Below are 18653 nucleotides of genomic sequence, written 5' to 3'. Positions count from 1 at the left end.
TTATGTGTGTATAATGATGATTTGAACGATTAAAAGGGTGTAAAAAGGAGATGGGACTGACTTTGTTCATAGGGTCCGTCGTAGGCCCTTCGGCAATAGCATAGGTTCGTCCAGCCTGGAAGAAAAGGTTTGTGGAGTAGGTTTCTCACGTGCCGTGCCGCAAAGCCCGCCATTATTGCCACTGACAGGTTGGGATCTGACACTTCTACAGAATGGTCTATTCCTTTCCGCAGAAGGTTGATGCTACCTCGAGGCCGGTGGATGTATCATCACAATATGACCCCTCTTATAACGTACAGTGATTTCGTTTGATAGGTAGGGTCGCAGCCGGATTTTTGATGGAGGTCTAGAAAAGTAGTGCGTAGGTAATCTTGTTTAGGTGGTGAGTTGCAATTGAGTTGGAGAAGTTTCCTTGCTGGATGCAGGGACGCAGGGACGCAGGGACGAGACGGGCCGGGGCTCCTCTACCACCAAGTCATGACCGAAGAAGCTGTACTCCGTAATAATGGGCTGTATGTGGGCATGGTGGGTAGAGGAAGCTGCCTCTGGTTGGGACTTCGCGGGTTCCAAATGGGCCCAATGGGCCTCTCGATCTCCTCGATCCAAGCTCCAATTGTTAACCTTCTGGAGGTGATAGATGTGTAGCCGAGTGCCAGCTAAACTTGTATGGTTTGTTAATGTCCGTCCAGTCTTGAGCATCTCAGCAACCCTGAAGTGCCCTGATGAGTCCCCGAGTCCCTGACATTTAGGTGTCCAAGGAGTCACGAATACTCGCTCCTCTTTGGTTGGACGACTCTGGACCGTCAACTTCTTTTATTAATCCTAACCACCTTTGGTCTCTACTAACGCGTTCTCTTGACCCTCTGGGTCGTTTAGTCTGCGCCGCCGCCAGCCTGCTAACTACCTTGCTAACCACCCTAACCCAACCCAGCATCAGCCCCTGCAGCTTCCTTTCAAACTTGCTGCTCCATCATCTCCCTCTCCGTATCTGTTCGTCGCCAATCTTCATTGCTTTCTGGTTTCTGGTCAGGGTTCAGTTCCTCACTTTTGACGACCGCACCTCAAGTCATCCCTTCTCTTCTATCTCCACTCCCTACTCCCTCAACCCTCTTCCTCTTCCTCTTCCGTCTGCACCACCTGTCGAAACCCTCGCCCTCGCCGTCCGTCACTCCATCAACCAAACTGCAGCGCTTCCGTGTAACATCTGCATCATCCGTCGACCTCGACCACCTCCAACCAACGGAATCTCTTGTTTGCTTCTCTGTGCGACAATACTCTTGCGATTTCAACCTGTGCGCCTGTTGCTTTTCATATGCTATACGTGCCTGTCATTCACCATTCCGAGAGCATCGACAATTCTAAAAAAGTGACACATCCGTGCACTGGACATTACGCACGGTCTCCTCTCCTGAACCGCCCCCACAATCCACATCCCTCGTTGACAGCCACCCGTGCATGCGGCGACTGGCGGTCCATACCCAATCTCCATCGCCATGACATCTCCGGGCCCGATCGCTCGTAATGAATCTCAGAATTCAAGTCGTCGAAGTACAAGCCTCGGTTCACGCCTGTTCCGATCAAAAAGCGGAGAGGCTTTGGGCGACCGTAAAGCATCTAGTTCTCGTCTGAAGAAGAGACTCGATGAGATGGATGAGCAGGCGAAAGTCACCCAGTCACCTCCAAGATTGCCTGGCTACACTCCTCACCCTCTGGGAATTCAATCCTTTGGCGGCGAAAACTACAATCCAGATGCCCAAACCAACGGCATGCATCGAGGTACTCCCCCGGTACCGCCTTTGCCCTCCAGCATCGAGTCCCACGCCATCGACCCTTATGCCCGCACAGAGAGCATGACCCATCGTATGTCTTGCCCCGTCAATCTCGTTGCTTCGTCTTGCTGACCCTTGTCTAGGAGGCCGATATTCCTATGCCACCTCGACCGTCTCCACGATCAACTCTCCCCGGAGAGTCCGCCGCCGCAAAGATCCTACTCCTTACAATGTTCTTGTCATTGGTGCTCGGGGTGCTGGCAAGACCTCCTTGATCAACTTCCTCAAGAGCTCTCTCGCTTTGCCCGCCAGAAAACAAGCAAATCGAGCCCCCGATGGCGACACACCTCCCTCTTCCGCACGCCCAAACACCACTTTCATCCACCACTATCAGGAAATTGACGTTGACAATGAAAGAGTCGGCTTGACTCTGTGGGACTCGCAGGGCCTCGACAAAGGCATTGTTGATCTCCAACTGCGTGAGATGAGCAATTTCGTGGAGAGCAAGTTTGACGACACATTTATCGAAGAGATGAAGGTAGTCCGCGCCCCAGGCGTCAGGGACACCCATATCCACTGCGTGTTCTTTGTTCTCGATCCCTCAAGATTGGATGCCAACATCAATGCCTCGGAAGAAGCCAGCAAGGGTAATGACACAGGCCGAATCGGAAAATCCCCGCGTATCGTCGGTGCCCTGGACGAGGACTTTGACATCCAGGTCTTGAAGGTTCTGTCCAAGCAAACAACTGTCATCCCTGTCATCAGCAAGGCTGACACCATCACCACCGCACACATGTCCTTCCTCAAGCAGAAGCTCAAGAAAAGTCTTAACAAGGCCGGCCTAGATCCTTTGGAGGCCGTCAACTTTGATGCCGATGATTCTGATGATGATCGGTTTGACGAGCGCGACGAGGATGCCAGTAGTGATGCAGACTCGGGAAGTGAAGGTGGATCTCACCATAGTGCTGGATCGGATTCCAACCGTCAGTCCAAGCGTTCCGCCAACAACAAGCAGTCATCGAGCGCCTCTCCCACCGATGTCTCCTTTTCCAGCGGCTTTGAACCGTGGTCCATCATCAGTCCAGACAAGTATTCTCTCGGATCCAAAGATGGACCCGTAGGTCGACAATTCCCTTGGGGATTCGCAGACCCATACAACCCGGCACATTGTGATTTCGTCAAGCTCAAAAACGCCGTGTTCGGCGAGTGGCGGTCCGAGTTGCGGGAAGCCAGTCGTGAGGTGGTAAGTCATCGTCGAGTCTTGTTATAATGTCACCACTGACCCAATTCCTAGTTTTACGAACGCTGGCGAACCAATCGTCTGAATCGACGGACCGTACCTGCAAGTGGATTGCCGTCGGGTCCCAGACAAAGCGTCGGAATTCCAATTCCCCTGCAGTCTCGAGTCCGTTGATTGGTGCCAATCTCAAACTATACCTATGAGGCTATAGATGATAGCATGTTGTTGGTGAGCGGGCTTCATGGTCATGTTGGAAGGAGCACCGAATGGAGAAAGCCCGAGTGGGATTTGGGGTGTCGAGAGAATCATTCGTCTTGAATACTCTGTTCGCAATCAGAATGGAACATCTCTCCCTCGCACGAAGTCACGACCTACATCTTATCCTACATCTTATCCTGGCGATCTGCAGTCTTTTATCGATAGCGATTGGACCGTCATCTGGCTGATTCCACTGCACGGAGGTTAGAGCATGCTGAAATACCGGGCGGGACTTGGATATCAGCTTGCGCGTGCCGCCGTAAAGGGACGGGCCGATTTGGAAAAGCGCAGAGGCCAGGAGCTGCTGGAGCTTATCCTCCAAAAGCGTATGTATCACAGTTTTATTCCGGCTTTGGGCCTGTTTCGGCAAGGTCTAGAGCAAACACATGTTGCAGTTGTAGCGAATCATAGTTAGATGGACTGGAGGAGCTGCAAAGTTGAAACAAGTGTCTTTGTATTCATCAACGTGATCGGATTAGTCATATAACGAGGGCTATACGTGTTATTGTATCATGCATTGTGGTATCATTGCATCATTATATCATTGGTGTCATACATTCATTAATCTGCCTGTACATTATAGGGCCCAATAGTATAACAATCAGTCCATTCAACTCCAGGAACATATGATCAGGAGGTCGACAATCCTTCTCCTAGACATGGGCAACGCTATCCAGATAGTGGGTATATGGTGATGGTGATAAAAGATGATAGTGACGGTGCTTTGCTTGCTTGCTTATTTCTCCTTCCTAAATGAAAACTGGGACATTGAAGTCAATGTAGAGGACCGACTCAGACCACCTGAGGTGGATAATGACAACGACCTTGATGTCTTTGATGGCTGTTGTTTTGATTCGGGTTCGGGTTCGAGGCCGAGCCCGAGTTCGCGTTCGAAATCAGATTCAAAGTCGCTCTCATTCATTACCATTGACGACATTGAATCTCGTCGTTTTTGAGTCGATGATGACGAGGGGAATCCTTCGCCGATACTGAGGACGTCCACTAGGAGGAGGAGGACGGTGAGACGGACGGTCATGGTTGAGTTGGGCTGATTTGGGTGGGATATGGTAAAATGGTTATGGTATGGTTTCTTGGTGGTGACAGTGATGGTATATGAAGGTATGTGATAATGTTATGATGAATGAATGTCGAATACCTTATGTAATGGTAAGCACTCAACAATGTCAAGGTCCAAGGAACAATTTGTTGTTAAAGGTGGATGCAATCAAGAATATCCCTTCTATCATTAAAAGGAGACATCATGAGGTACTTATAGAATATAGATATCCATCAGCCCACCGGACCTAGAAAAGCCAAGAAAGGCCGATACGCAAGACTCAAGGCTGAGAAACAAAATAGACACCAAAAAGAGACCCAATCCAAAGCTGAACATAGTTGCGACGTGAAAGAAGCCTACCCCAAAAGCCAAACGAACATCAGAAAACCAAGCCAAGTGAGGCGGAGATACCTGTCCGGTATACTACTGACGACTAAGGGTCCGAATCCGCGGAGTGGACGGACTGTGGAACCAAAAGCTTGCAGCAACCAGGCACCCCTGGTGACAAGAAGATCAAGATGTGTGGAGGCATTTTAGAACAGGAATTCCATTCGACCGTTTGACTCTCTTGGCTTTTCGTCTCACGCATAGCACGCATTGACCATCAGTGACGATGTGGCAGAGACAGAGAAAAGAAGACAAGACCGAAATATCACTTGTTAGTGGTGTCGCAACGATGGTACAGATTGGGTTAGATAGCGCACTGGTTAAATGGTGGTTAAATGGTGCTGCTAAGCCTGTTTGATGATCTTGTAACCTAATTCAAAGCTATGACAGGAGGGATTGGGAAATGGTATAACGTCAGACAGAGGAGATTTGCAGATGCTCTCATTGCTGGAGAATTGTATATCCTATCTCGGCCTGTCTGTCATTACAACATCATATATTCCACTAACTACCACCTAGCGCCTTCTGCCCGCTGCTTACGCTCACAGCCTCCCGGTTATCCTCATCCAATCAGCACTCGTAGCGCCAGACTTGGTCGTTTCTGGCTCCTGGACGTAACTGAGAGAGATCTGCCCGTCAAAGTTTTGTACCTAATATTCTAAATACGATACACGATGCTGCTATATTCAGCTTAACAGACCATACTGAGCGTTTAAACACATTACACGCTCGGAATAGGACAGGACAGGACAGGACAGGACATGAGATCAAGATCAACGAGAGAGACGGACAGAGAGTCTCCGTGCATGCATACTTGCGAACGCCCGAAAAAGCGAGAAAGGAACAAAAGAGGCTGTGCTTGAATGGATGACGACTGTTTAGGACAGTCAGTACTTGTCGGCTCGAGAAATGCATCAATTGTGCGAGACTCGGCTCAACCAAAAGACCGCGGGACACCCAATGGGAATGTGATTGAAATGTTGCCATGGCTGTAGCCTGATGTTTCTGTCCTGTAGATCCTCAAGAAACAAATCGATACCTAGTATGTACATAATTTATTTACTTGTTGCGAGGTCAATGTATGGAGCTACCTACTTGTATGTACTCCGTATATACCAGCACATGCCTACCAATAAGCACATCAAAATCTTGTAGATCCAACTGCTAGGTACAACCATACCGTCACTTAGTAGGTACTCATGATATGTACATTTGATAAGGGCACGACAGGCACCAGGCAACAGGCAACAGGCAAACCAAGGTAAAGAAGGGTTCTCGGATTCCTGCAAAAGGCCGAACTCAGTAATACTGTCGGTTTTAATTGAGGGTCCTCCGCGGACCGCTAGCCCTTGGCCTTATTGAGACTCTTGGCCTGGGGTCTCTGCCTACGGACAGTGGTACAGTAATATAGACTTCAGTGCGAGGACGAATGCAGTTGATGATCAAGGCTTGGGACTTGGAACCTTGACCTTTTGATGAATTTCGAGTTATGCGCATTGCATGTATACCGTTGATCTACTCGTACGTAGTTGTGCCCTTGTAAAACTTGATAGCGGCAGGTGGTAGATGGTGCAAGTATACCATCCCACAGTACTGCATTCACATGTCCAAATACTAAACTCCCAATGTCGACACATTGGGACTGTTGATGGGAACTTTTATAATAACCCATGTACTCGAAACCAGATATCCAGGAATCAACATATTAAGATATCACTGTGTACCGTCTTCCATCCCCTGGTAAAGTCTGGCATCCACTGTCTTGGCATTCTGTAATCACATGTTCTCCGTATGTACTGTATACTCGAGTGACGACCAGGAACACCACACATGGCATACACACATGGAGACTGTGACCATTCACCTCACCTCGCCTCTCTTCCATCTGTTGCAGATCGTTGTGCTTGGCTCATCCATGGACTCGTCCCCTTTCTGTCTGTCCAACCTTATTTGTCGTCGTCACCAACCATGCCATGCCGTCTCTATCGATGGACCATCATGGGTGGCCTGAGAGATCTGCCACCGGAGATGAGACTTCATATCCATCACCTGCATATACATCTACCGCTGTACGCTTTTCACTTCAGCCTAGCGTGACATAAACACGAGATATGCACCCGTGGTGTCACTGTTGTATGATGATTACAACTTCTTCTCGTTTCAGCGTCAAATCCTATCTGCTCCTTGGCATCATATCTGATCCCAGTATTTCAGCACGCCTAAACACCATGCTCCTCTGACTGTGTCATTATGTCGTTGGTCTGATATTCCATGTCTCTGCAAAAAACATTCTCTCCCTGTCGTTCGCCGGTCGTCTGATCAATGCAAGCCTTTTAGCTCATCACCTGCCAGCTTCCCTTTCAAGCCCGAAACATCTTCACCACTTGTTGGACCGACTTTCGGCAGATCGGACACTGAGGGCACTGTCCAGCACATTCAACGCATGCGCAGACGTGTCCGCATGGGTAAAAGAGCGCATTCACTTCTTCCCCAGCACAAATCTGACACAAGTCGGCTTGCTCGTCAGCCACCTGCCAGTACGTCGTCCCCGTGCCCCAGCGCTTTCCATGCTCAAAGCCTCCCACATATTTGTTGCCAGTCCGGCTTTCAATCATTGTACCTTGGCCATGTCGCTCGTCCTCCTCCCACTCCCCTTCGTATGTGTCCCCGTTGCAATATGTCATCTTTCCGCCTTGGCCCCACTTCTCGTTTAAAGCCATTGGGCCTTCGTACATGTTGCCTTCGCCCGAGATCAACACACACTTCTCCCCGTGTCGCTGCCCCTGTACCAAGTGTCCTTGGTAGTAGTCCTCTCCAAACACCGACTGTACAATTGGCGCTGCTGTTGTCTTGGATCGAATAGGATGTTTCCGCTCCAACATTCGAAGATAGTCGCCCACCTCAAATGGGTCCCAATATTTGCCCTGTCGCTGCAGTTTCTGGTCATCCATTTCAGACTTCTTGTCGCCAATTATATATGTTGTGACCGAGTTCGCTTCGAAGCATTCATCGTCGGCGACCACTTCACATTTCACTGGAGTTTCGGCTCTTCTCCACACCTCGAACTGCTTGTCCAAAGGGTAGCCCATCTTTCTTCGTAACGCATCCTTGACCTTGTCATCCGCCTTGGTGAAAAAGGCTTCGATAAGGCGAAAGGTTTGATTTTCCACGTCAAAGAATTGAAGGAATACATACGTGCAGGCAACTGGTCTGGCTTGTTCCTCAGGTGATGACAAGGCCGATGATGACTCCGAATTGGCCGTGTTCATGCTGTCTGGCTCGTTTCCATTCTGTACCGTCGATAAGAGCATCTCCATGGTCACAGTTGCTCCATCGACCGAGGTGGTGATGGCGGCATCTTCAACCGGGATGAGGTTTGTCGCACCATTTCCATTCATTTCGACGGTGTCAGAACTGTCGATTTGCTCATGACTGGTGGCGTCCACAAGGTGGCCATGAGGAACTTCTAGCGCTGTCTCGTCTTCAACTCCGGAAACCACTATTTCTCCAGTTGGCATAGCTGTGCCTTGGTTGTTCTCAATTGACGGTGCTGGGCCTACTTGAGCTTCAGCGGTGCTCGGAAGGCGCTGAACATCGGCCAAAACTGCTTGTTGCACAGACTCCTGTTCGAGGTCTGCGGCTGCTGTTGAATCTCCCCACCCATCGTGATCTGTTGATCGATTCGTTTCATCCGTATCCATCCTCCATCGTGCGTCCTGATCATCTACTTCCTTGTGGTCCGGCTCGCCAAACGCTTCGAGGTCTTCGGCAGTGTGCAAGATTGACATCCACAAGCACAGAGGTCGGGACCGAGCATGTTCATCACCCAGTGTCGTAGATAGAATAACCGGAAACATCTCAGGCGCATCACCCAGTGACCCAAAGTTCAAGACAAATAGGCGGATTCTTTCCGAGTTGTCGATCGATAGCTTTGTCGCAATCGCTGATCGGACGTCCTGGAACTTGAACTTGCTTGAGAAGGTCATCTTGTGAAATGTCCCCAGGTGCTGGGATTGCCTCGTCATTTTGATTGGGTCTAGGAGACCTGTTCGGCCAATAACCGCTTGGTCTGAGTAGACCTCGACCTGAATCTCGTTTGTATCTCCATCAATGTGTTCGCTGGAGATGATCCCCTCACTCAGGATACCACTTTGAAGATGTTGAACCATCCACTCGGGTAGCAGATACGGCTCCATGTAAGGAGCCAGGTATTCTCCCAGAAGGTCGGACCTTACGTACATGGCGAGGTAAACTGTGTCAAGTGGTGGAGTAGGTTCTTGCGACAGGTAGTCTTTCAAGGCTTGACCTTCCAAGCCCCAATACTTCTGTAGACCCTTCGTAGTGTAAGACTTCACCTTGTTCCCATTGCCATCACTGAACTCGAGCCACTTGGTTTGAGGGCCTCCGGGTCGTAGAACACTGAAGAATTTCTCCGACGTCCTCTCATTGCTGTGCACAACAAATCCGTACAACGTATACTTGGAAGCGGCGCCATCCGTTGAGAAGCGACTCAGATCAATCTCTTCATTGAGGTGAACATGATCTTGAAGGAGCACCCATTTGCGGGTTCGCTTATCAAACTTTTGTCTGTCGAGCGTCAGAGGGAGGAAGTCAGGGAGAAGTCCTTGGAAGTTTTGTTGATCCAATATGTGCTCCACTCCTTGTTGGATATTGGCAACCGTCTCCACGGGAAGAGGTGGAAAGGATACGGGTCCGTTGGCAGTGTCAAAAATCTTCGAGAGACTTGTCAGTGCTGCCGACTCGCCCTCAAGCTCAAGCTCGAGAGACCTCCGCAGGGCATCCCAGAATGTGTTGACCTCCAAAAACGTCTCCCCTGCTGCTTGAAGCATGTCAATAATAGGGACGACATTGACATAATTATCTGATGTTGGGAGCAGATGACGCATCAAGGAGAGGACCATTTGTAGTTTACAAACAAGTGGACGGGGCCGAAGCTGCGAGTTTGATCTCCAAGCCCCCCCATCGATGCTCTGGATCAACTTGCGGAAAGGGACCAGCAGTAATAATGCAGTGAGACCGGCAACAGCAGGGCTGTAATAGAAATGTGGTGTACCCATGGGGTAGTAGCCGGCCAGGAGCTTTGAGTTCCAGGATGGCTCTGTGTCGCTTGGATGCCACCAAAGCGACTGGGATGGGTCGTCAAATATTAAGACGTTAACATCGATTGCCAGCGTATCTTTTTGGATGAAAGGTGTGCGCTGCTCACCCCCTCGAATATGAAGGTATTTCCATTTTCGACTTCCGAAGCGTAAGAAGCCCCAGTCTTCATTTTGCGGGTTAAATTGGTGAGTACTCCATACCGTCTCGAACGTACGAGGCTCCTGAGGATTGTACATGGTAACTCCCATGGCAGCTGCAGTTCGCCAGTCTACCTGCGATGGCCGATCTTGCATCGAGGTACCATCGGCACCAGCGTTGGCCTCTGCTTGCGACGTCGGGGGCGTATCTGAACTGGCGGGGATGGGTTGGTCTTGAGCCAAAGGCGGAGCTTGCGCCTCAGGGCCGCCGGAGGCTTCTTCCGTGGGTGGACTGATATCAATGACCTGCTCTGGGGTAGCTCCCTCGCCAAAGTCGGAGTCTGGAGATCCTTGATAAAAGGTACATGTGCTCTGGGTGATGCCGTTATTCGACGCAAGTGGTTCCCAGCCACATCGAAGATAGAGGCTAAGATGCTTTGCATCTCGCTGTCCATGCTCGTCGTTACCTCTAGGGAAGAATTTGATCTGCCAGTATCGCCCATCGACTTTGAAAGGCGGGGAGATCATGACCCGAGCATGATTTGGCTTGGTTTTGTTTCCACGGATGTTTCGAATGACCCAGTTCATCCGCAATTTCTTCACAGGGCGAATGTCTGGATCATCGTTGAATGACAAAAGATGTTTCCCTATGGCGGCGGTATCTAGCGCATGGGTCTCGCCCCGTTCTTTGATCCTCTTCCACTCTTCTTCACTTGGGGTGGACAGGTCATCTTCCCAAGTCGCCCATTCTGGTGGGGGTGGGGGCTCGTCAGGAACAGTGGCTGTGGGGACAAGGGCGTCTTGTCCAGGCATTTCTGGGATGGAAGGAGAGGTCACAGGGTCGGCAGAGGGGTCGGCAACGGCTTGTTCAGCAGAGTCCGGACCTGAACGGGATGGGGGGTTTTGTTGGACATCTTGTGTGCGGTCTGGGTTCACTTCAGATGTTGATGGTCCATCTCCTACATGTGGTTGTCTAATGACATCTGTCTGATTGTCATTAACGTGCTGCTCCTGCCGCACATCCGCCTCTTCCAATCCTTCTTGGGTGACCTGAGTAGCTGGCTGCGGTTGAACGTGTGATCGCTCGCCCCAGTTTGGGTTCTCGGCTACTTGGAAGACTGAAGCCTCTTGTTGGGTGCCTGGACCGTCAGACATGAGAATCTCTGGCAGAGATAGCAAAGGAGTCTGGAGGTCAGAGGAAGAAGGCGCAGAGTTTGAGGGAACTATGGGTTCGGGCAGACGAACTGGTTCACTTTGAGACTCTAGTGGAAAAGGCGAAAGAGAGTTGAGTGCGAGTGGGGAGCTCATGGAATGGGGAGAAGAGGCGTGCTGGACGAGGACAGGTGAACTGTGGTAGGCTGCCATGGTGAAGTCTAGCTGGTAACAAACGAGGAAATGGTGAAGGACTGGTAGTAAATTGAGGCTGTTCAGTGAAGATTCAGGTGCGTGAAGACGACAAGCTCGCAGGGTCGCTAGTGGGTGACTGGTGAGACTGATCGCAGTCAGACGCAGGAAGAGGCTGGATGAGGAGGAGGGCACAGAAGTCGACGGCGGCAAAGATGAAGTTTAGAAAAGTAGACAAAGGCAGAAAAGGCAAGTCGCTTGCTCAAACAACAGTGATTGTGACAACAGGATATCGGGATGTGCGTCACATCAGGTCGACATTGAGAATGTAGTGGTGGAATGTGTCAAGGACGAACAATTCTGGATAGGACTAGGAGGGCAGCATATGAGTGGTAGTGATGATTGAGGTGAATGTGGAGGAGGATTTTGTTGCGTCTGGTAAATGTGGCTCCAAAGAAGAATGTCATTCATTCATGGACAGGCTGAGGCGCCCATGGCAGCCTGTTTTCCTGCCCTTGGGTTTATCCAGATCGAGTTCAAGATGGAACAAAAAGAGTCACCTGCTGTCAATTGCACTCAATTGCAGTCACCGCCCAAACTTTGATGATCCACGCGACTCTCCACTTTTGCGCCACCTGGGGAGGGCCACAAATCAGCGGAGTTTAGGGCTCACGGGGCTTGTAGGAGTTGTTGGCTAAGAGCAGGCAACGCCCGTCCGGCAGGGCTGCCTTGGTAAGTTCAAGCAAATCAGGGCCCGAGTGGCCCAAGGTTCTTACCCGCTCCGCCTAGCTTTGGCGGCCACAGTGGCTATAGGCCAGGCCGGGGATGCACTTTTGGCGGCATTAGGCACCTCTCGTTAAGTGTGGATCTGCGACCAGGTGGATCCCGAGGGCCTACCTACGGAGTAGTAGGTAGGTACGCTTACGAACTCGGTACTTCTACTGTAGGTACCCAGACTGTAGACGCAGGTGGCAGACTTATTACCTCCATACCCACGCTACCAGCGGCTCCCTACCCACGTCGCCCACTCTGCTTCTGTATAAGGTACCTGTAGGTGCAAAGAATTGCTGGAGAGTACCTGAGATGTCTGGATAACTTGGCCTATTTGGCCACAATTCTTCCTTGGCCCCCAAATTTCCAAGCCACCTACACTCACCATTCTTTGGCTGAAATGCCCGAGGCACCCTCGGCAGCCATGTTCGCCTTGTTGGTTGTCGCCTGTAGCAGCCTAACGGAGTCTCCACCGGTTTTAGTGCCCTGAGTGCCACATCGGAGACGCAAAGGCAGAAAGTCCCCCTAGTAAAAGAGTGGGCATAGCCTACCATACGCTAGACACTACTTAGACGTCTAGGTACTCCGTATGTGTAGACGACGAGTTTGCTTGCATTTGCTGGGTCAGGCGCTTTTCGTGAGCAAATGATCATTCCCCACGCGTCTAACCAACTCCTTCAACATTACTGTCCACCCCCCAACATGTTTATGTGCAAGGCTTCTATCCCACTCGGCTGCCCGGACTAGGTAAATAGCATGCATACCAATTCGGCCCTTGATGCTGGTGCTCCGTAACCATGCCGCCACGTCAACCAGCTGCTGGCCTCTGAACTGATTTCTCCCACAATCAGGTCCAGACGGAGGCGGCGCGTCAATACAGTAATGGCGCCCTCAACCATCCATCGTTACTCAGGTCTTGCAAATGTGCTTGCTACGATCAGGGGAAACGCAATGGTTGCCTCGACATATACCTGGTGAGATAGTCAATTGCCGTTTTGCGGCCTACAAAACAACATTCATCGTGTCAGACTTACCTTGACACTCTCACCATCGGGCCTTATTTTCCCCCAACTGACGGCTTCATCTGGTCGTGCACCAGCGTCACTGCCGTCAAACTCTTGGGCTGTATTGATATACACCGCCCTTTCCGCGCCATTCCGCATTAGGCACGCATTGGCAATATGATGCTTGACCACGCCTCCTCCAAGAATGATCATACCGGCTCGCTTAGCCCGCACCGCTATTGTGTTGATCTTGCGAATGTCTTGCCCAATGTCAATGCCTAGGTGCAACGGAGATGCCTTGAAAGAGTGAAAGTATATCATATCCCCAAGACTGCCATCGGTCAAAGCTGGGCAGAATACCGGAATATCGTTCTTGTATGCCCAATAATAGACAGAAGATTCATCATTGATCTCCTTACCCAAACGATGGATGATTCTGCTAGGAGTCCAGTGGAATCTCTCGCCGGTGCGTGCAAATTCCTCCTCCTGTTCTTCTAGCATCTTGTCCAAGACCGGGACCACCCAATCTTCAAACGCGCAGTAGTTGTTATTGGGAACCATGAGATTGCCAATTCGATTCAAACCTTTCGCTCGCAATGCAGCGCCCGATGCTGAAAAAGAGCCATGGTAGGTGGGAGCGAGACATTTGATGAAATCTTCCTCGATGCCGCCGGCGGTGGTGACGATGGCAGAGACGTGTCGGTTCTGAACCAGATATCGAAACGTTTCACGTAGTCCAGACGAGATCATATTCGAAGTGTATCCGAGGAAGATGGTCGTCTTATCCCCCGTTTCGGGGTCCTTCCACATTCGCTGGGATGCAGTCAGGAAACTGCTATTCAAATATTGGTGGCATTAAAGGGAAAACAGACCATGTCATTGATGATGCGAATTGCCTCGCCTAAGGATGATGACTGAAATCCTTGTCCCACCAGTTGCTGGACAAAGTCTGAGATGATACCCCGTTGGTCTTGAGGTAATGAATTCCAGTCAATCCCGCTCACCTGCTTGACTCCTTCTGGAACTGGGTCAGATGCCACCAAAACGGCATCTGTGGCCTTTGCTGGAGGGATTGAATCCATCCGGATGATGTTTGAATTGTTAAACTGTCACTGGCATTAGCCTCGAACACCTAGATATCCCCATTATTTGACACCGTAGATATTTGAAAATTCTGGTGTTTCTGGACCATTGCGTGGCAAGGCTGCCAGGATTTCAAGATTTCAGGCTGGCTTTGACTCTTGCCAAGAGTCTTGCCAAGACTAGCAAGGCTCAAGACAGGAACCATTATTATTGGAAGAAGGTCAATGTTTTGTCATGACATGATTTGATGTCTCAGCAGATAGAATGCGAAGGAAACATGTGCGTGAACATAGGCATAAAGTTAGGAATTTGAGTGTCTTTACAATTATGCTCATGTCTCTGTACCTAGTAACTCCTACGGCGTACCTGAGTGACTCTTCAGTTTCAGTAGGTACCTAGTCATGCACTGATCTGGTGTAAAAATCCATACGGCAACTTTGCTTGTGTGTATTGGCCCTTGTTGACCCACGTCCGCTGGCTTCTTCTTCAAGCCGCGAAATTAGGCAATATGTTGGAGTAGCTGAATACTCCTTCCTGAAGCCTGTGGTAAATATCCTTCGCACTTGGCTCCTGCCGATATTTTTCTAGCTAGAGAGATCCCCCTTCATCATCATCATCATCCTCCTCCTCCTCCTCCTCTTATAGATAGACCTTCCAGGCATCACTCTTGAAGCTCTACATCAGCTTATGAGGCCCAGATTGCAAAATCCGTCTTGTTGCTCTCGCCCCACTTTTCTTAGCTGTCCTCGACCAATCCCGAAGACCGCCACAAAGTATCTTGGCGATTTATGTCCCTGTCTTCACGAAGATCCTTCAGCGCCATCCCACCAACGACAACAATTGCGCAAGAGGCCGTACATACCATGTCTCACACGAATTGCATACCAAAAGTTCAAGGTCAAAGTGCCCGACTGGTAGCAACCATCTTCTATAACTCGTTGGCCCCGAGACATCCTCACATTCATCCCGATCAGTCACCACAAGCAAAGCCTACGGAGCCTTTGCCAGTCCCTGAAATCGCTGAAGGTTCTGCTCCTACTACTAGCATCGCCGATTATCCTCTGGAACCACCAGCTCCCGAACCTGAGCCCTTGGACCATCTGTACGGTGCTTATGTCTCGCAACTGTGCCTGACCCACTTTCTTGCTACATTGGACAGCCTTTTGATTCACAATCATGCTTCAGAACGCCGCCTGACCAGTAGCCATCGCTGTCTCTCTCCAGATCCAGTCAAGCCTCGTGTTGTGGAGGTCACCTTCAACCCTCCGCCGAATCCAGAGTATCTACCCTTTGAGCTTATCACCAAGCATGAATCCATCTACAAATTCGAGCGCGAATGGAATTGTGAGGTCATTCTTCAGCAGTCAACCGTGTTTCGCCGACACAAGCGACTGTGTGTCTTTGACATGGATTCTACACTGATTCAACAGGAAGTTATTGATGAGGTTGCTGCTTTCGTCGGTGTCAAGGACAAGGTGGCAGAGATCACAGAACGAGCAATGAATGGGGAGTTGGATTTCGCAGCTTCATTAAAGGCACGTGTTGCACTACTCAAGGGGGTGCCTAGTGATGTCTTTGAGCGGCTGAAGCCACATATTGTCATCACTCCAGGGGCCAGGGAGCTGTGTAAAGCACTCAAACGTCTTGGCTATACCCTTGCTGTCCTTTCTGGTGGCTTTCAACCTTTGGCCGACTGGCTGGCCGGTGAATTGGGTCTGGATCACGCATTCGCCAATCACCTGGTATCTGACCCAGAGACTAAAACCCTGACGGGCGAACTGAACCCTGACTACCCCATAGTGGACTCACAGCACAAGAGGAACCTCCTCATTAGCCTCGCTGCAGGCAAGGATATTCCCCTCCAACAAACAATGGCAGTTGGTGATGGGGCGAATGATATTCCTATGCTCAAAACAGCAGGCTTGGGGGTGGCTTGGAAAGCAAAGTCCAAGGTGCAAATGGAGGCTCCTGCAAGGCTCAATGTTGCAGAGAACATGCTAGATCTGGTGTATCTCTTGGGACTGACCAAACACGAAGTTGACGAATTGTTGCAAGCCTAAAGAGTTTGGCATACGACGGGCGAAGAGAAGTAACAGGCGCTGGGAAGTTGATTCATCATCGCTTATCCCATCAATTGGCATTGCGTCAGCCACTCTTAAGACTGTTGTTCTCGGGAATCGTCTAGCAGATTATACCTCCAAATATAAACAATGACGCACTGCCACCTGTGGTTCTTCCTGTATCATCACCGTTGCGAACCCTACCTAAGAAGTCGGTAGATGATCCATCCATGAACACACCTGGGCTCTTCAATCATCGAGGCCAATTCGACACAGGAGATACGCCACTTTCAAGATTATTACACCAACTAACAGTGAGCGCAAAGCTAGAATCGAGACCGAAACTTGTTCTGTATGAGGAAACAATATCCAAGTATCCTACCATGTACTAATCTATTTGATCAATCTCGTGTTCAGTCCAACGACAGCTCTAGACAAATCCCAGTCTCCACCCAGGCCGACCCAATCGGTGACGAGAATTCCAGTGCTCCAATTCCCATTCTTGACGTTTCCACGATCGTCGAGCTGATGCGACTTGCAGATATGCTCGACGACGGCTGGGTTGACCTCGGCAGCGATTTTCTCGGGCCAGGTGCCAACCTTCCAGAAGTTGCTGGCACTGAGGAAATTGATGTGAAGAGGAATCTTCTTGCCCTCGGTGGCGCGCACGTCGCGCGGATTGAAGACACACGCTCCACTGCGCTCGAGGTGGTCACGCGCATACGCGATCTTCTTCTCGATCGAAGGGCGTTCCAAGACCTCGTAGAAATCTTGCACCACTACGTCGCCAGACGGGCAGGTTGCATTGGGTGTGTTGTCAGCCCAGACCTGGGCGTCGATGCCGAGGCCGCGCCCGTTGTGTTCGCGGCGAAGTTCTTCTTCGAGCCCAAAACGGCGCAGTAGCACAATTTTACCGCGTGCTTCGCCGAGATTGGGGACTCGGGGTTCGGTGAACCACAAGTCACGATCGCGGAAGTAATGGTTGTGCAAGATGCGCGATAGTTGCTCGTCGGTGCCCTTACCGGTGCCTTCGCGCTTGAGTGACATGATCAAAGTTTCGCTCTTGTTGTCTTGTAGAAACTTGGTGATGTCATTGTAGAGTTCGCGGAAGACCTTGTTGCCAGTGAGTGAGATGGGGAAGGCCGAATGGACCAGATTCAAACGATCAGAGTTGGCATCAAAAGGTTCAGGGACTTGGACCCGAATGTCGAAGAATCGGAAGCCGTTCTCGAGTTGTTCTCTGGGTGAAACAGCCTGGCAGCGGACAGAAGGTGGTGCATTATAGCAGGTGGGAGAATTGTGTGAGCCAGGAATGGACAATGCACCCAGTGGCGTTTCATTGGGCAGCATTCGCTGCCACGAACTAAGGTTGGTGCTGTTGAAGAGAGCGACATATGAATCATCAGTCAGATAGATGCCTGTGAAACGTTGAGGATTTCTCTCGTCAAGAGCGACCAAGGTAGCAGTCTTGGATGTGGGGACTGGGCAATAAAGCTGGTGTTTCCCACCGCCTTCAGCCTGGAAAGTCAATCTCAACCTCTCGTCAGGCTGACTGAGTTTGATGTCGGTCTTTGCAATGGCGTAAGGGACAATCCTGACGTCAATATCACGGGAACTGGTTGGTTTTGTGTCGGGATCGATTTGGGGTACATCCTTGCGAGTTGTGGTGTTGGTCAGGCCCAAGGTGTTGGTGACGTTGCCCAATGCTTGTGTGACGTTTTTAAGCTGAAATCCACCTTGTTCAACATGAGGTTCAAAGTGTTCAACCTTGACCAGATTGAAAGGGATATTGCTGAGGTTTCGGATTGTGACGTTGGGAGGCATTTTTGGGATCCAGAGTGTTGAATGAATACAAAGAGAAGAAGAACTTGGAACCTTTGGATGACATGGCTGACGTTACGGTGATGAGTACCTACGAACCTCCTTAGATGAGTACGAAACACTCGGCACCCTTGTGAGCTGAAAATGGAGCTACACTACCTTGGCAGCTTGGGTAAATCAATGAGTAAAAAGCGGGCCCGACCGGGGTTCCTCACACGAGTATATCCTGCTGCTGTATTTTCATCAATAAGTCGAGAGATGCGATCACTATAGATAGGGGAACTAGACTATCTATAGCTAGGTTCATTTCAGACGCATTCCTGGCCTATCGCTTTGTGATGCTGGTAGGTCCGCTTTTGACTAATGTAATCCGTACGCGGACCTGTGTAAAAGTGGTGTAATGATGTCAGGCCCTACCGTCAATGCGCAGTGTTACGGTGGAGCACAACATGACTTTCCGGACCATCCAACTCCTACGGAGTAGACACGAGCCCAGGCCGTAAGTTGGTGGCTGGACGTAATTGTATGCCCTGAGTACGAGTCGGTACTGAACTATCTACCTACCTATTATTATTGAAGTATGTGTGCCCACTTCTGCCAC

At 50.3% G+C, this 18653-nt stretch overlaps 6 protein-coding genes across 6 annotated transcripts; 2 read left to right on the top strand and 4 right to left on the bottom strand.

Annotated features, from left to right (window-relative positions):
- Positions 1 to 968: 968 nt before the first annotated feature.
- PV10_08153 (uncharacterized protein) lies at positions 969 to 3828 on the top strand. Its single transcript, XM_016373133.1, has 3 exons — positions 969 to 1860; positions 1913 to 3012; positions 3064 to 3828. The coding sequence occupies exons 1-3, from the start codon at positions 1494 to 1496 to the stop codon at positions 3181 to 3183; spliced, it is 1587 nt and encodes a 528-aa protein (XP_016220044.1). The 5' UTR covers positions 969 to 1493; the 3' UTR covers positions 3184 to 3828.
- Positions 3787 to 4536, bottom strand: PV10_08152 (uncharacterized protein). The gene has a single exon (XM_016373132.1). The coding sequence runs from the start codon at positions 4301 to 4303 to the stop codon at positions 4004 to 4006; it is 300 nt and encodes a 99-aa protein (XP_016220043.1). The 5' UTR covers positions 4304 to 4536; the 3' UTR covers positions 3787 to 4003.
- A 2292-nt stretch (positions 4537 to 6828) lies between these two features.
- On the bottom strand, positions 6829 to 11817 carry PV10_08151 (uncharacterized protein). The gene has a single exon (XM_016373131.1). The coding sequence runs from the start codon at positions 11332 to 11334 to the stop codon at positions 7072 to 7074; it is 4263 nt and encodes a 1420-aa protein (XP_016220042.1). The 5' UTR covers positions 11335 to 11817; the 3' UTR covers positions 6829 to 7071.
- Positions 11818 to 12577: 760 nt separating this feature from the next.
- Positions 12578 to 14274, bottom strand: PV10_08150 (deoxyhypusine synthase). The gene is made up of 3 exons (XM_016373130.1): positions 13961 to 14274; positions 13119 to 13901; positions 12578 to 13055 (listed from the first exon to the last, which is right to left on the bottom strand). The coding sequence occupies exons 1-3, from the start codon at positions 14168 to 14170 to the stop codon at positions 12990 to 12992; spliced, it is 1059 nt and encodes a 352-aa protein (XP_016220041.1). The 5' UTR covers positions 14171 to 14274; the 3' UTR covers positions 12578 to 12989.
- Positions 14275 to 15003: 729 nt separating this feature from the next.
- On the top strand, positions 15004 to 16273 carry PV10_08149 (phosphoserine phosphatase SerB). The gene has a single exon (XM_016373129.1). It carries the CDS (start codon positions 15035 to 15037, stop codon positions 16229 to 16231), a length of 1197 nt encoding a protein of 398 aa, XP_016220040.1. The 5' UTR covers positions 15004 to 15034; the 3' UTR covers positions 16232 to 16273.
- A 290-nt stretch (positions 16274 to 16563) lies between these two features.
- On the bottom strand, positions 16564 to 18126 carry PV10_08148 (uncharacterized protein). The gene has a single exon (XM_016373128.1). The coding sequence runs from the start codon at positions 18053 to 18055 to the stop codon at positions 16625 to 16627; it is 1431 nt and encodes a 476-aa protein (XP_016220039.1). The 5' UTR covers positions 18056 to 18126; the 3' UTR covers positions 16564 to 16624.
- Positions 18127 to 18653: the final 527 nt, after the last annotated feature.

This window comes from Exophiala mesophila (assembly GCF_000836275.1).
Source record: "Exophiala mesophila strain CBS 40295 unplaced genomic scaffold supercont1.6, whole genome shotgun sequence".
Taxonomy (NCBI): Eukaryota; Fungi; Ascomycota; class Eurotiomycetes; order Chaetothyriales; family Herpotrichiellaceae; genus Exophiala; species Exophiala mesophila.
The sequence above is the reverse complement of the archived record's forward strand: the minus strand, read 5'-3'. Positions and strand labels throughout refer to the sequence as shown.